Here is a 17,411-nt window from a genome sequence, read left to right on the forward strand (position 1 = left end):
TTGGCCAAATTGAAATTAGATGCTTGACTTTTTCTCTGAGCCAGAAAAGAATTACATTTTCATGCAGTGCTTATCAGTTTATATCATGGTATAGCTTTTGTTCTGTCTGTGTCCATCAAACACTTGACATTTTGCATTCTGATTAGGTTTTTGTGCACCTTTTTGTGCCTTTTCTGCATCAGATTAGGGTGGAAATGTCTTTATTTATGCAAAAACAAACACAAAATTCAGGAACCAGGTAACAATTCAAAATAAAATTGTAATATTTTTCATTTCAGACATTCAGTACTGAACAGTCAGCAAATGTGTCTGAAGTACACCATACATCAAGAAAGGGTAAAAAAGAAAAAAATTAAATAATGTTTTATTCTTTATTGTATTCAAATACAATTAAAGAATCTTCCTCAAAGGGACTATTTGAATGATTTTGGTCAAATGAACAGGAAAAATCCATATCACATTAAAAAAAAATCTATAGCATGAGCACTAATTTTCTTTGAGCACTCGAGGGAACATTAAGGACTAGTCCTCCCACAAACACCTAGTTTTCTTGTGAATTTTCAGGCACTAATTTGCACCTTTTCTGCATCAAATTATGATTACAGTGTCTTTATTTATGCAAAGGAAAACCCAAAATTCAACAACCAGGCAACAATGCTAAGTATAACAGAATATAATAAAATCATTCTGTTTCTTTTAAAGACAGATAATCTACTTAAGTTGACTTTTTAAGTAATGTTTGGCAGAAAATCAGTGCTACATACGGAAAATCTATAGCATCAGCATAGGTTTTGTTGAACTGTAGGTAAAAAACACTAAGGAGGAGGAAAATTCTGCATCATTTTATGCTGCAAATGTCTTAATTTATGCAAAGGAAAACGCAAAATGTTGAAAATATAGTGGAATACAGTGCAGGCATTCTGTATTTCTTTGAAAGACAGTTAGAGAATCTTACTTAAATGGACTTTTTCGGTGATTCAGGCTGAGTGAGTGTGGACATTTTGAGCATCAAACTCTCAATTTCCTGCATTCTTGCGAATTTTCATGCACCGGTTTGTACCTGAGGTGTCTCTTTTTAAGTAAAGGAAAACCCAAAATTCATGCATCAGGTAAAAGCTAATTAACTTAATACAATGAGATACAATTCCTGCATTTTGTTTTTCTTCCAAAGGCTGTTAGAGAATCTTCCTTAAATGGCCTATATGGATGATTTTGGCATGAAAAATAACCACATGTGGAAAATCTATAGGCATGGATAAATGCTTTGTTTGAACTTTAGGGAGGGAAAACATTGAGTAAGGTGACCAATTTCACCATCAAACACTCCATTTCCTGCATTTTGATGGATATTCATGCACAAATTTGTGATTTTTCTGCTTGATTTTATCCTGTAAATGTCCTTGTGCAAAGGAGAAGGTTGAGTAAACATTGTAAGCTGGTTTTGCTTTGCTTCTTTCACATTTTTATTCAGGGACAGAAATGCACATGCTCCAAAAAATTGAAGGGGATGTATTTCCTGCTTCCCTCTGAAATCTACTCCTGCTGGTACATTAGCCCACATAAGAGGCATCACTGCAGCTAGAAATAAGCAACAGTTACATAACTTTAGCAAGTATAGCATTTTCTGACTGAATTATGAAGAAAGTGCCATTTTTTCTGAATAAACCACCAAGCAGAGTATCGTGAATGCAACTTAATATGCAATAAAAACTGTAATTTTTGCTAGAAGAATATCACTAACAGCTCAGTTAACTTCCCGCAGATTAAAAAATAAAAAAGTTATTGTTTAAATATCACATTGCATTGGATTCTTGGTGGTTTTGCTGCACCATCGCAACACAAAAACTCTCCAGTTCCCCCCAATAAACCTGTTTAAACCGTCACCAGAACGAACCGTGGCACTAACTGGATTACAAATTCAACTTTTTCCCGTAAAATGTCCAACACGGCGGAGTGTCAGATTGTGCTCCAGTCACTTTCCTGGCAGGTCTTAATGAGTCATGACATAGCTGAGCCTGGAGCGTCCTCCTCCCACGCTGCTCTGCCCACTGCGCTCTGTATTTGAGGCGCTGCTCGGCTGCAGAAGCTCAGAGCAGCTCCCTCCTGCCGACAAGGAGGAGACCGGAGCCGCTCGGTTTTTCTTCTCTCTGGATTTACATTCATCTTTTCCAACATGAGGCTTTTCTGCGCCGTGGTCGTGGTTGCGGCTCTGCTGACAGGTGAGCGTTTATTCCTTCTTATTTCTCGCAGTAAAGTTGGTGATCAGTTCAGCACCATGGACAGAGATTCATCCACTTTTTTCATGTTTTACTTTTTGCAGAGAATCTAGCGCTTCCAGTGGTTAAAGAAGGACAGAGAGAAGACGTGGTATGCCTTTTTAAAATGCAGTCTGATTTCTAATTTGATCAAATCACAGCAGATATTTTTAATATTTAGCCGATGTGAATCTTGCAGGTTACAAGATGTCTGGTTGAAGTCTTGTCCAAAGCTCTCTCCAAACCGAACTCTCAGCTGGATCAGGAATGCAAAGACATTATCCAAGCAGGTTTGTAGCACAAAAGATCTAAAAAGAAAGAGGTGTAGATTTAGAGAAGGGGGATACCTCCTCCTCAATATTTAAAATGTGTATTTGACTCTGCAGGGAAAATACTGAATGATAGAAGTTGTTACAGGAGCCTGCAGGGGAGCTTTACTGCATTATAGTCCATTATATTTAGATTTTATACCTGCTGCAGGAAATTTGGGTTTTGCTTTACCTAAAAAAAGACATGAACAATACATGTTGGAGCAGAAAAGGCACAAATTGACACATAAAAATTCACCAGAATGCAGGAAATGAAGTGTTTAATACTCCCTCCTACTTAATGTTCCCCACCTAAAGTTGAAACAAAACCAGATTTGGTTATTTTTCATGGTCATTCAGCCTGAATGATTCGAATTTGAAGAAGATTTTTTTTAACTGCAATTGAAGGAAAAACAAGTTGACAGAATTCTATTTTGTTATATTTTGAATTGCTCCCTGATGTTGTGTTTTCTTTAGCATAAAGTACAACATTTCCACCCTAATTTGATATTGAAAAGGTATGTATTGGGGCATAAAAATGACCAGAAGGCAGGAAATTAGTTTTTAATTTCCTTCCTACTTAATGTTCATGATCTAAAATTTAAACAAAACCTCTTTCCATGCCTATAGATTTTCCAAACCACTTTCCTATTCAGAAATTAAGACATTTTCACCCCAATTTGATGCAGAAAAGGCGCCTAATGGCACATTAAAATTCACTAAAATGCAGGAAATGTAGTGTTTTATGAATAAATTTTTCCCTTTCATTTTCTTCGCCCTAAAGTTTAAACAAAACCTCTTTCCATGCCAATTGACTTTCCAAATGTGGTTGTTTTTCATGCCAGTTCAGTCCAAATTGCCTAAAAAGTCAGTTTAAGAAAAATTCTTCAACAGTCTGCAACTCTAAAGTTTTTAAAAATGTATTATTAAATACCTGGATATACATAAATGGAGACATTAAGATATCCATGTTCATAGTTTTAATGTCTCATTCAAGCGAATATATTCAGGAGTCTGTTTCAGCTCCAACAACCTTTAATTTAACAGAAATACAACAAAATAAATCATGAAAAATGTCATCTAAAGGCTGAAATCAAATGATGAATCCATTATAACTTGTCTCTGAGAGCTTTAAGTGGATCTTTATTCTTCTTTTCATCCTCTTTCTAGGAGTTAAACATACCCCATTAGACAAGAAGAGCAGTGAGGGGACAATAAACCATGAAGAAGTACTCAAAGGTCACGCTGTGGAGCCCGAAGCGAAGGCAGCAGATGTAAAAGACATCGAGGCGCTCTTGAAATCCGTGGAGGAAAAAAGAGAAACCCCGGAAGATGAGCGCAATCAGGAGTCCTGGAGTTTTGGTGACGACAAGGAGAAGAGACACAACAACGAAGTGGAGGAAGAACGAGAGAAGAGGGGCAGCTGGAGGCAAGGAAGATACCACCAAAGAAAAATCAAACGAGGAGATGAGGAGGAGGATAACGAGCGCAGTCAGGAGAGCTGGGGGTTAGAAGAGAAGAGATCTGACGACGACGAGGAAGAAGACGACGAAGAGGAGAGAGAGAAGAGGGCATGGAGGCATGGAAGATACCACCAAAGAAAATACAAACGTAATGAGGAGGAGGAGCCTGAGGAGGAACGCAGCCAGGAGTCCTGGGATGTGGACAAGCGGGCATGGAAGCCAACCCATCGCTATCACCACAAGAAAAAGCTGCACAAACGCAGCGATGAGCCATCGGAGGCCAACGAATATGAAGAACGAAGCCAGGAGTCTTGGGGTCTCGACGATGAGCGGTACAAGAGGGACTGGAGACCCGGAAGACACCACCAGAGGAGACACAAACGTGACGAAGAGCTTTCAGAAGAAATTCGAGAAGAACCAGAAGAGGAACGAAGCCAGGAGTCGTGGGATTTTGATACTGGAAGAGAAAAGAGAGACTGGAGGGCTGGAAGGTTCCACCAGAGGAGGCACAAACGTGATGAAGAGCTCGCTGAGGAAGAAAGAGAAGAACCAGACGAGGAACGAAGCCAAGAGTCATGGGATTTTGATGGTGGAAGGGAGAAGAGAGAATGGAGGGCAGGAAGGCACCACCAGAGGAGGCATAAACGTGACGAAGAGCTTTCTGAAGAAGCCAGAGACGAGCCTGATGAAGAGCGCAGCCAGGAATACTGGGATTTTGATACGGGAAGAGACAAGAGGGACTGGAGACCTGGCAGGCACCACCAGAGGAGGCATAAACGTGACGAAGATCTTTCTGAAGAAGCCAGAGATGAGCCTGATGAAGAGCGCAGCCAGGAATACTGGGATTTTGATACCGGAATTTACAAGAGGGACTGGAGACCCGGCAGATATCACCAGAGGAAACACAAACGTGACGAAGAGCTTTCAGAAGAAGTCCGAGAAGAACCAGAGGAGGAACGCAGCCAGGAGTCGTGGAGCCTTGATAAAAGACACGGCAAGGAAGAGGGAGAAATCGAAAAGCGTATCTGGAAGCCAACACACCGATATCACCATAAAAAGAAGCTTCACAAGCGTGGCGGAGGATCATCAGAAGAAGAGGAAGAACAGAGGGGTGATTCAGAGGAAAACGTGGAGGAGGGAAAGGACAGAGATGAAGCTCTGAGGTATCTATCATCAGATTTATCTTCTGCTGGTTAATTCGGAGTTTGTAGAGTGCAAAACACTGATGTAAACATGGATAAGAAAGTAATTTGCACTCTTAAAGCAGTATAAGACATATGAACCTGTAGTGTTACATCTGATTGGGGTGTTTTTCTTCAGGTATCTGGCTGAGAAACGTAATCCATGGATTTTCAGAGGCTATTATCATCCTGCCTGGTATAAAAGGGATTCAGATGAACATGCTGCCACCTCAAACAAGGTAAACTTGAGGTGTTATTCATGTATTTGCATACTAAACTGAAAGAGCAACTAGTTTTAAAAGCTTTGAACTAATGCATGTGCATTGTTCCGTCAATTTTCCAAGCAAATTTTGAATTTTTTCCTGTTTAACGGCCATTTTTTTCAATCAGCAGGTCATTATTTTGGTCAGTTTACATGATCTGGTTCTGCTTTTCTTCTGCTCAGATGGACGAACTGGCCAAGTTGCTGAGCTACAAGATAAACCAGCTGGCGAACCACTCGAATCAAGAGGAGGCGAAAAGGAGCACGAACCAGAAAACACTTACTCCACAGGAGGTAAATGGAAAAACTGCATCGCTAACTGCTAAAAAAATCACCTTGATGAATAATTTCTGTCATGTTAGATTCATCAAACCTCTAACCAGACCACTGAACTACAGTCTCGGTGGACAGTTCCCCAATTACAAATCAAATCGTGATTTGATTTGCACGTTACACAGGTTGCATTTTAGGATATACGAGGCATAACTTCTTAAATTACTGAATTTCCGTTCGGGGATGAATAAAGTGATTCGATTCTATTCTAAATAATGCTTTACTTGATTCAAATGGAAGTTTTAGGGGTTGTTTATGCCACCAATTGATCAATGTATAGTACATGGTTCAGGCTATGGTTCAACTGACGTATTTATTAGCCACAGTTTGTACATTTTGCATTAACAAAGTTAAGCCTAGTGCTGCGTTTCTGATCGTATTTCATTTGGTGATACTCCATTGCATTTTAAATCTATTCAAACAATCAATGTTGAACTGAAGCTTGACTTTAAAAGATGATATTTCAAATCAAACTGCAATATCTGTCAACAACCCCCCAAACAAAACACATTTAGATGTTTTACCCAGATGTTCTAGCCCTATTTTCACTCTCATGTGTCATATCTGCTACTCATGACAACCAGCATCCAGACAATTTAAACACACATGAAAATATTCAAAAAACTGGAGCTGAGATGTAAAATATCTACTCAGGGAAAAGCACTTAACTCTGCAGTCGTCCCCATAAACAATCTGCAGCATTTTCAGCTGACCTAGTAAAGTCATGAAGCGCATCACGTCCCTCCACCACAGTGTTACTGAGGGGAAAAAAAAAACATCCATGCTCATTATGGAAATCTCTGCTGTATGTGGAGATGTCGGGATTTAGCCTTCAGAACCGCAGAGCGCTGGTGAATATGCATCTGTGCAAATGCACATCGAGAACCATCCCCAGTGAGCAAAGACATGGAGGAGAAACACCAAACCAGTGTGTTCACATGCAGTGACTTGTTCTTCAACTCTGGCTTTCTTGGAAGCTGCAATTGCTTTGCTCACATCAGCTGCTCTTCTCGTTTGTCCCTTTTATTTGTTCCCTCCACACCGACGTTTTATGTTTGCTGCAGTAATCGCACTGAGAAGCTCATGATTGTAGCCTCCCGGAGCAATCAAAGCCATAATATGCCCATTAAACGAGAACCGCAGCCTGCAGAGACCTCTCTGTGTTGTCACCCACTTTGAAGCAGAAAAACAAATAAGAAAGGCGGCGGCATTGTGATTTATTAGCTCTGTAGCTCTGCAACCCGAAGCCTCATCAGGGAATATTTAACCTAAATGACCAATTAAGGATATTTAGAAGCAGGCATGGGAAATTAATCCTTTAATTCAGCTCCAAATGTGGTTAAAAAGCAGATTGCTCAGGTGTCGTAATAAAAGTTGGTGTTGTTTTTGTTGCTGATGTGTAAAATATTTTTTTTTTTCCCCCAGGAGAAAGAGCTGGAAAACCTGGCAGCTATGGACATGGAGTTGCAGAAAATCGCAGCCAAGTTGCATGAAAACGCCGCGTAATCCAGCAGCATTTAAGACTATCAGCTACCAGTGAATTAAAGTTGCTGTTTAACTGTATGTCTGCTGATGTAGTGTGCTTACAGTGTTAAAAGTGACAAAAAAAATATACAAAAAAAACCATGGAGCCTTGCCAAACCATTTTATCGACCTGTTTTTGTGATATTTCGATGTTCTGAACTTAATCCGCATGGGAATGGCCTGGATGTTTCTATATATAGTCAGAGAAATGTGAAAATATTAATACATACCTGAGAAATTATTCAAATGTGTTCTCAAGACTTTGTTTTGTTTGCACTCAATAAAAAGGACATATTCTGGGACCAAACAGACATCTGCAATTTATTTCTTCATAAGTAGTTGCACATGATGCTTTTTTAGTGCTGCTTTGTAATTGGATGCAGGTACAGATATAGCCCTGGACTATATAACACATGGCACTTTCTGCAGGGATAACTAAATAAAAAAACTAAAAGTCGGAGAGCATAAAAAACAAAACAAAAAACTGCTTCATACTTGGTCTCAGGGCAAAAAGATGCAAACCTGCCCAGTACAGAAATGATTAATGTCACCGGCTCCTCACACACAGGGAGCTCAGACAGCCTAAACTGGCTAACTTCTCAGCATCAACGTGCGCTGATGTGAGCACAAAAGACAGCAGAAAGTGCTCTGAAGAATGCAAACCAGACACCCTGCCTCCGTTACTCCAGATGTGTCAAATCAGTTCAACAGAAACCGACGTCAGAGCTGGAGGAGATTCCCTTCCGGACGCCGGTGATGTGCACTTCTAATGTTAGATGCTCCCGTATCCGGTTTATCCTTCCGTGTCTTTTAGCTTCTGCCTCTTCGGTGCTGGTTCCTCTGATCGCTGGGAGGCTGCAGGTTTGGACTGGTCCACGGCAACCGTCATCCCTGAGAGGAGGTAGCCGCCTCCTCCGCTCATCAGCAGCACGGGATGCGTCCTGTTGGGCAACACCTGGGGAGAATACAGTCAGGAGACATTAACTGGACTGAAATGGCTCAGGAAAATAACCCTTCGGAGGGAAAAGTTTCATGAGAATGCAAAACACGCTAAGTTTATGCAGTTGCTGCTGCTGAGTGCACACACTGTAAAAAATGCTCGTAAATTTTACGGTGGAAAACTGTCAAACCATGACGGTAAAAATCTGTAAACTCTAAAACAGTTTGATACAGTTTATATAATCACCATCACCGAATCACGGAAGCGCCTTCATCAGCGTAGCCGGCTCATTAACATTCATGTCCGTCGGATTACCAGCCAATCACGAAGCGCGTTCATCAGCCGGCTCATTAATATTTATCTGTAGACACTACCTATTTTGTAAGGTAGTGTCTACAGATACGGACCCGTACCCCTAGCCTGTGGCCTACGGATACGGCGCTTTCCCTTCTCATAAATATTAATGAGCCGTACATAAATATTAATGAGCCGGCTGATGAACGCGCTTCGTGATTGGCTGGTAATGAGGTTCGAGGTGAATCTGCGTGCGGAGCCTGTCATGTCAGTCATCTTTGTGTATTAACAGTGTATTAAAGTCCATTCATTCCATATCAAGTTCCAATAAAGTTACAAGAAATATTTTACAATCAGTGTGCTGGGGTCATCGTTGTCTGTGGAAAAGTCCAACATCACTATCTGACTTTTTCACGGACAGCGATTTGGGGGTTGAAATCAGCACTACTATTAAAAATAATAAAACTTTTTATTCACGTGGCGGAACTAACAGCCAGCAAACTACAAGTATTTTTTTACCTTCAAAAGTAGCGACAGACTATTACATATTAACAACCTAAACAAAACCCTGACGTATTTTCTACGTCTGGCAACACAGACACTGTCACAGTCACTTTAATGTCAGCGGACTCTGTTGAATGGCTAAGTTACATCACCACAAACAAATCTCACAATATCACAGTAAATCGAGTTTGTGGTTTTTTTTTAATTCATGCCGAATTAAAGAGCTGCTCCTCACCATTCACGAGTGTTTGTTTCATATTCGGCATCCTTAATTTTATCTCGTAAATTAGCGTTCGAAATTAAATGGGAACATTTGCAATGGAGTTCGTCAGCCGCTTCCACCACTGAACGCGGTAAACTAATTAATAGGAACTGGACTTCAAACAATTTAGACACGGCGTCTAAAAGCGTAAAAACTACAATGTCTAAAGTGTGAGAGGAGACGGTGTATTTTTGGTTAAATTATACAATGTTCGCCGTCAACGTCATTCATATAAACTGCCTGTAATGTGCAGCAATAACCGGCGCCAGCTCTTCAGTGACCTTAACGGGTCCGTACCTCTAGCATCAACCATTTTGTAATGCATCAGACCTCTGCTGCCCGCACCAAATTTGCATAAAGTAGAACTCAAGTCTACGCACCAGAATACAGCTCAGAACACAATGCAACCAGCATGCAGTGTGGTGGGTTTCACATAGACACTGAACAGGATGGGACACATTAGCTACAGTCCTGGTACCGGCAAACAGTGTAGCCATCCCATAATAGACTACTTTAGAAGACACTGAAAGTGCTTAAGTTTACACAAAGTCTTAAAATGTTGAGTCTAATCGCTATAATTGTACTTTGAGTTTGCAGTAATCTGTGAAAGTAGAAGACAGATGAAAAATGCAGATAAATAGAAATGAAACAAACGTTTGTTGTTTAAGGTCACCTATTTGATTCAACCAACATTTATTTGAACTGAAAACTTTGCTTTTTGTGTCAAATATTTCTATTTGGTCGAAATGAGATTAAATCACGATTAATTAATTACAAAGCCTCTAATTAATTAGATACATTTTTTAATCACTTCCCATCACTAGTTTAAATGATTCCATCATAGAAAAATCTGAGTCATAGGAGTGACTGGAAACTCAAGAATGCCTATGATAAACTTTTGTTTGTGATTTTAAGAGCGACCCACATTACAAACCCACAGTCAGATTAAGTAACAACTAGAACAACTTTTACTGCAGAAAATAAAAGATTCAGAACATTTACCTGATAATGTCTCAGCCAGGTGTCTGAGAGTCTCAGGTTCACCGTGCCGCCTTGTTCCTTGAGTTTTGTGTAGCACTCGATAAGAGTCTGCAGAAATCAAGGTGAAAAACAAGCGTTTAAAACAAACTGATCTTTTCAGCTGCATAAACACGACTGAGGTAATCAGCAGGACAAGGAGTGATATGATTCCAACTCCTCGGCAGTCACAGAAACGTCCACCGCTCTCGTGTAGGGGACGTCTGTGAGTGGTGGCAGCTAATGGGAGACCCTTCTAAGATAACTGATGATGCTCTTTCAGTGGCTGTGGCTCTGTGAATGCCTCACCTCTTTGTACTGGGAATAAACTACAAAAGGCCTGGAAGGGGCGAGGAACCTGAGCAGGGTCATCAGGACCGGACACGGGTGGAAGCGACTCGCTATCACCAACCTGTGAAATAAACAGATGATCAAGCAAACCTGTCCGCTGTGAAATACACTGTCAACAGCACAGTTTGTAATTGGAATTTAGTCGATGAGCCGTCCGTGACGCATTACCGAAAGACGCAGAGATTTACCAGCTCCCTGTGGTCGATGTTCTCAACATATTTCATACGAGTGGATGAGAGTCGGTCGAAGAGGCTGATTTAGGCTAAATTGTGCTCTGTGGCAGAGTTTATGATATAGCTGCTGTGATGCAGAGGAGAAGTCAATAAGCTAACAAGATCAATACTTGTACTCTGGGCTCAGATGTCACCTTCACACCAGTTCATGCATCAATCATAAAGAACGCTGTACGGTTCTTCATTTCATATGAGAGGAAACTGCAAAGCAATCAATTTATTCACCTTGAAAGGACTCTCATCACCGTGCAGGAGCTCAGAGGAGGCCGGTGATTTATGGTGACGTTTTATGGCGTAGTTAACGACGCTTTAATCATTCGTACATCTCTCATGCATTGATTTTAACTGCTTTTGTTTCGGTGCAGTTTACAGCCAGTAGAAGGGGGCAGAGAAACAGAAATGTGACACCAACCCGTCGGCGTTTCTGCCTTCCAGCAGAGCTGCAGCAGCCGCCAGCTTCTTCCGCTTCTCCTCCAGCTTCACTTTCCTTTCTTGAGCCTGATAAAAACAAAAAAACACGAGGAGGTCAGGACGCCATTTGTGCCGTTTCTTAGTTCCACTAACTTCAAACAAGAAGCACAACTTTTCATCTGAATAAAAACGTCAGCTGACATCAAGGGAAAAATATCAACTGCCTCCTGTTTATTATTACAAACATAACAGCATGCCAGCTAAACAGATATTTTTAGTAAATACTGAACATACTTTGGCTTCTTTGCGTTTCTCCTTCTCTATTTTCTCCTGGTCCTGAGCAGCATCATCCTCAGCGTTGGTCTCCATGCTCTGCTCCTCTGGACTGCCCTGCTGTTCTGCCTCGGGCTGGATTTGCTCCTCATCTGCAGCCAGGCTGAACTTCTCCTCTGCAATGTTACAAAAGATAAAGCTCTCTCAGATGGATTTACAGATAATATTGAGGAACATTAGCTTGTAGCTTGTTGAAAATTACACAAACAATATCGCAAATTACTCAAAATTTGTCCAAAACAACTCAAAATGTGTCAAAAACCCTACTTTAAAAGTGTCAAAATGACTTCAGAAATGACACTTTCAACAATATGCAAATGTTTTGAGGCTCAGAAATGATGGAAAAAGTCCTTTAAGAAGCGATTAATCTGGAGCCTCCTCTATGGACTTTAAGGACCTGCAACTCTAGAACTGCCTTTTACGTCACAGTTTTGTTCATTTACATCATTTTGATTCTTTTTGTGTCATACTTTGGTCATTTTATGTCTTTATGAGTTTGATTTGCATCTGACTTTGGTTGTTTTATGTCCTGTAGTGGTGGTTTAGCATCACATTTTCACTGTTTTTCTTCACTTTGTGGTCTTTGTGTGACATTTTAAGGCATATTATAGTTTGTAAATGCAATATATATATATATATATATATATTGAGAAAATGCTAATCAGAGGGGGACATTCACATCTTAGTATCTGTGTAGCTGCAACCAGGGATCGCTGGTTTTCTTTGGCAACTCAGAACAAGCTTGTAGCTTCACTGTCATCTAAAACAACAACCGCAGCACTATAAATACATGTGGCACTTTACAAAGTGCTTTGATAAACTGACAGTGTTGACTTCATATCTGAATGAGCAAACTGCCTTTTTTCTGGATAAGCTGTGACCTCAAAACATTTCTGTCACCTACAAAAGGTGATCCAAGTCTAAACTGCATGCAGTAGCACTATAAATGAACAAACAGGCACAGATAAGACATGTAATTTGAGTTGTGTGGAGTGATTTGAGGGAGACTCATTCACATTTCTCTGCAGCATCTATTACAAACTGAACTCTAAAATAATCTGACCCACCATTAATGAATGTAATTCTAGACATTAACGAGCGCTAAAGTCCAATTTGTTGCTTCCAGCTGTTAGTAGGAGTCTTTCCTCTGAGTTTATTAAAGTTCCTGCGTCATCAGACGATTGTCTCAGCCGTGCACATTCACGCACGTGGAACAACAGAAGTAACCTCAATTATTACTTATGGTTCTAAATGATCTCTGACATGGTGACAGGATGGATCAGGATCCAGCAGCGAGTTAAGACATGAGAGCCGTCACACAGGGTTACAGCTCATAAGCCGGTGTTAAATCATTTTGATTTCGTCTTGTTTATTACACGTCACCTGATGTACTGTCCAGTCTTGCATGTAGGACAAATATAACGCATGTACCGTGGCAATGTCTGAATAAAGACATGAGAAACATTAAAAGTGACAGAATGCCGTCACTTTAACAGACAATGTTAGGTACAACTGTGTGACTGTGAACTCATATCACCCACTGTACTCAGTACATTTTCTTGATCCACTTTGGCCATGAAAGTATAATAAGTGAATCTTGCGAGCAGCCGGTTGAAACTGGCTGCTCACAAACTCATAATACCACTGCGACTTGTTTATGTGCCTGTATAAAAGCTCAACGGTTTCTTTATATTGTCAGTCAGTCAGACTGTTCTGTGCAGGTTGATTCCAAGTGAAACATTCGCTTTGACCTGAGAGACGATTCTCAGCGTTCTTTTGAGCAAACAGCATTCCAGTGAAGAATTTTTTACAGAAAATATAAATAAAATAATGAAGTCCAAGCAATAAAAAGAAGATATCACACACACAAAAAGATCAAGTCTATCAAACTGGTTTTTCTTCAGAAATGTCAGGTTGTTCATGATGCTTTGTAAAAATTTCAGAATGTGCTCTTTTGCACTAAAACAAAGGGAAACATTAGGAGTTGTGGTTATTTCTGGGTTATTATGCTGTGATTTTACTGGACACTGGAAATGAAATTGGGCTGAAAGTGGAACCTGAACTAAAATGAGTCTGACAGCCCTGATCTACGGTTTTGAGCTGGCTCATATGGACCCTGACATGGTATAAAGGAGATGAGTAAAAACCGTAGAATCAGAGCTGAAAAAAAAGCTGAGCTGCTGCTTTCTGAACTGGTTGAAGGCGAGAGAGTGACTGGTGGTTCGTGCCAGACAGGAGGGAGTTGCTGTAAACATCTTGGAGAGGCTGCTGAAAGGGGCGGTCCTTACCAGCAGTGGGGTCTTTGGCGGTGGTGTCCAGATCGCCTGCCAGCAGAGCGTTGACGTGGCAGATGGGAAACTCGTGCAGCGTGTCGTGAAAATGCGCAGGAAAGCCAAAGCTCTCCACGCCCGCTCGAACCGGCCCACCTCCTGGGTACATCTGAATCACCGAGCCGTAGCCTGCACGAGGAGGAAAGCACACGATGAGCACACAAAGGCTGATGAAAGACGCTCTGAAATGAAGAATCCTGCACAACTCACCTCCCATCCGCTCCATGATGGATCCCAGCACCAGTCCAGCACACGTCTCAAACACCAGGACCTTGCTGCGAGCGTGGATGTTTGCCAGAGTCAGCATCTGGGCCAGTGTGTCGTACCGCAGGTGGCTGCAACACAACAAACACGATCACCTCGCTGCTATTCACAGAAGACTTTCACAGTTTGCTGATAGCTCATAACTGGACTCACCAGATCTTCCCTGGTTCCCGGCCATGGTACATCATAGCCAGGATGCGGCAGGAGGGTTTCAGAATGGTCACAGTGTTTTCATACCTGAAAAAAAAAAAAAGATGGAAACCGATTAAAACGCCGATTTCTACATCAACTCGAGTCCAGAACAGATTGTGAGTTTATCAGCAGCGGTCACTTACTTCTTCTTCTTCTTCTTGATGTACTTATCCTGAGCGTACTCGGTCTTATCTCTGAACGTAGAGCTGTTCTCTATGAGCTGCTGGATGATTTCCTGTGCAGAAATAATTGAATAAAAGTTTCTTTCGACAACAAAGGCGATCTGCCAAACAAAACTGAAGGAGCTGTCAAAGATCACCCCTAAGGTATTTCACAAAGCATTGATGAACCTGAAGGGTCAAAAGTGCGCTCGACCGGTCTTCAAAAAGTCTGATTTTCGTCAAGAGTGCGAAATTTTAAATCCATACAGGATAGAATGTCTCTTAAGCAACCCAACAAGAGCTGTAGTGAGTCTTTACTTTTTGTTTTATTGGACAGACAGATTTCTAATATCGTCAATATGATTATGAAAAGAAATGCTTCTTAAAAATGGAGTCCAAGGGCAGTGTATACAATGAAATGAGTATTGGGCCTAAAATGGAGCTTTAAGGGGTGAAGAATATTTGCTCAACTCAACCAAGACACTTCTATGTGTCAGATATGAACCAGACGTGATTTAAAGATCACGCAATTGATCATACACTCAATAAAACAACCCAAAAAAATTCAAAAAAATTAAGTTTAAGATTACTTGCAAATTGATTTTTTACATACAAAAATTAAAGTGGTTTTACAAAGACTAGTCTTGCTGGAGCTACACAATAATTTAATGCAAAAATGAACATTTTTTTTCTTGCTAAAATGCTTTCAACATTTTTTCTAACCAATTAAAGGTCATGATTTCCACAAAACCAACAATGTCTTGGCTTATCTCTCAACATTTTACAACTTCCCAGTAATGTCAGAGGCCTTCATCCTCCCATCCCAGTGGTTCACGCTTAGAAGAGAATTCTGGTTGATGTCAACCTGCTGTATTTCCCATTAATGTGTCCATTGTGTCAGACCAACTTTGCACTCATCGCCTCCATTGTAGTGATTCAGGAGTCGCATAGAACAGCTTGTGAACAGAATTTAGTTGGGAAATTAACATGAGCTCTCTCCAGCTTTCCAAAGAAATCAAACAATAAAACAATTTTCTTCATTCTGACTAAAGGTTAAACACAGAAATTAGCTGCCTGGAAGGAATATTGTGCAAACTGTATGAATGATCTCCGTCTGAGGAGTCTGACTTTTATTGTACTGATGCAGGCAGAAATCATGAAGGCTGCAGTTTAGGAGAAATGTTATGCAGCATGTCTGGGTTTAAACGTTTTTTTCTTTGGTTTTTACACATTCATGCCATCCTTTTTGTGTGACAGGGACACTGTTGATCGTGTCTTTTGTCTTAATACTCCAACACACAAAAATACCAAACTGAAGCTTGACTTAAAAGAAATTCTAACACATATCGAATCGCAATATCTGTCAGAAAGATTGCAACTGGATATTTCAATTGTGGGTTCTTTGGGTTGTTTTTTCTCAACCAATTGTCCAAAAGGGCTGCAACTAACAGTTGTTTTAATTGCTGATTATTCTGCAGACCATTTTCTCGATGAAGCGATTAGTTGTTTGTCTATGAATGCCAATCTGTATTTCCTAAATATCTTGTGTTTTGGAAGGAAAGAACCCAGAAAATATTCATATTCAAGAAGCTACAAGTCAGACTTTTTATTTCTAACTGAGTAACCTATCATCAAACTGGCTGGCATTAAATTTATTCGATGACAAATAATCTAATGTCAGTAGGCACTTGTCATTCATCGTTGGTTTTGGTTTCTTGTGGAAATCTCTATCAATAACAAACATTTCCACTGTCATTCTTTATTAAAGAACCACAAGAGCTGGCAGTGCCGTGTCACTTTCCTATATATAAATACGTAATTGTAAAGCTGCACATGTACCTGACCCTTCAGACCTTGCTCTTTTAGCGTCTCGATGTCGTCTCTGGTCAGTTTCTGAGATTTACCATCATCGACAATGTTTCTGTTGTCTGTGCCTGCCTCCTTTAAATCTGGGAAAATAGAAAGTGAAAATGAAAGTAAGACATAAGGCTTTCCATGGTCTGGAAATAAGCATCACAAATTAAACCTCGACAGATGGCGTGACTGCACGCAGCACTGAATAGTGGTTTACTCACCTGAAGGAGTCCCTGTTTCCTTCAGTTTCTGTGGCTGCAAGATTCCTCCAGATGAAATCTCAAATGTGGTGCTGTACAAGTTTCCCACTGCATTATCCAAGAAGAACCACTGCTTCTCAAATATTATTTTTCTGTGAGGAAAACACACATAAACTGTAGTATGTATACACGTGTAGACAGTGGCAGATGACAAATTAACATTTAATCGAAAATACAGCAAACAAGCACCGTGCTTTTAAGAAAGGCACCATCTGAGGCTTGCGTTTAGGTGTTAAAAGGAGCACATTTTGTAGTTTTTGACTCACTTCTTCGGTACAATCTGCACAGCTTTGAAGATGTCTCCTCGTTTCAGAACAACATAGTCTCCCTGTTGGATTCTGTACTCATCATCTCCGTTGTCCGCCATAATACGGCTGACAAACAGCTTCACCGCCTAGCTGGGAGCTAAAAGCCGCTTTTAGGTAATTTCACAGAGTCGTCGTTGACAAGGCACAGGTCAAAAAGGCACAACGGGAATCTGAAGTCAAAGCAAAAACACCGCAAGTTAGTATTTCCACGTGTTAGCTTCCATTTCCGTAGCCGCTCAGGACGGAAAGTAGAACGGAGCTGGAACCAAGCATCGGCGATTGAGCTTTCTTGTTACTGATTGGCTGGAAGATGAGTCGCTGAGTTTTCTAGCCAATAGGAAAGAAGTGCGATGAGGAAAATGTAGATGTCA

The 17,411-nt window shown here is 40.7% G+C and overlaps 2 protein-coding genes across 3 annotated transcripts; one reads left to right on the forward strand and one right to left on the reverse strand.

The window, feature by feature from the left end:
- The first annotated feature begins 2,073 nt into the window (after positions 1-2,073).
- On the forward strand, positions 2,074-7,633 carry chgb (chromogranin B). Of its 2 annotated transcripts, XM_051960681.1 has the most exons (8): positions 2,074-2,219; positions 2,321-2,367; positions 2,455-2,545; positions 3,734-4,774; positions 4,907-5,189; positions 5,347-5,446; positions 5,653-5,763; positions 7,228-7,633. In XM_051960681.1, the coding sequence occupies exons 1-8, from the start codon at positions 2,174-2,176 to the stop codon at positions 7,306-7,308; spliced, it is 1,800 nt and encodes a 599-aa protein (XP_051816641.1). In that variant the 5' UTR covers positions 2,074-2,173; the 3' UTR covers positions 7,309-7,633. The 2 variants fall into 2 exon arrangements, with proteins under 2 accessions (XP_051816641.1, XP_022065041.2); XM_022209349.2 differs by having other exon boundaries at positions 2,075-2,219; positions 3,734-5,189.
- Positions 7,621-17,325, reverse strand: trmt6 (tRNA methyltransferase 6 non-catalytic subunit). Its single transcript, XM_022209350.2, has 12 exons — positions 16,999-17,325; positions 16,694-16,824; positions 16,458-16,567; positions 14,601-14,692; positions 14,419-14,502; positions 14,212-14,336; positions 13,960-14,130; positions 11,633-11,787; positions 11,340-11,425; positions 10,653-10,755; positions 10,329-10,415; positions 7,621-8,281 (listed from the first exon to the last, which is right to left on the reverse strand). Exons 1-12 carry the CDS (start codon positions 17,097-17,099, stop codon positions 8,120-8,122), a joined length of 1,407 nt encoding a protein of 468 aa, XP_022065042.2. The 5' UTR covers positions 17,100-17,325; the 3' UTR covers positions 7,621-8,119.
- Between the last annotated feature and the right edge of the window lie 86 nt (positions 17,326-17,411).

Source organism: Acanthochromis polyacanthus, chromosome 16 (genome assembly GCF_021347895.1).
Source record: "Acanthochromis polyacanthus isolate Apoly-LR-REF ecotype Palm Island chromosome 16, KAUST_Apoly_ChrSc, whole genome shotgun sequence".
Taxonomy (NCBI): domain Eukaryota; kingdom Metazoa; phylum Chordata; class Actinopteri; family Pomacentridae; genus Acanthochromis; species Acanthochromis polyacanthus.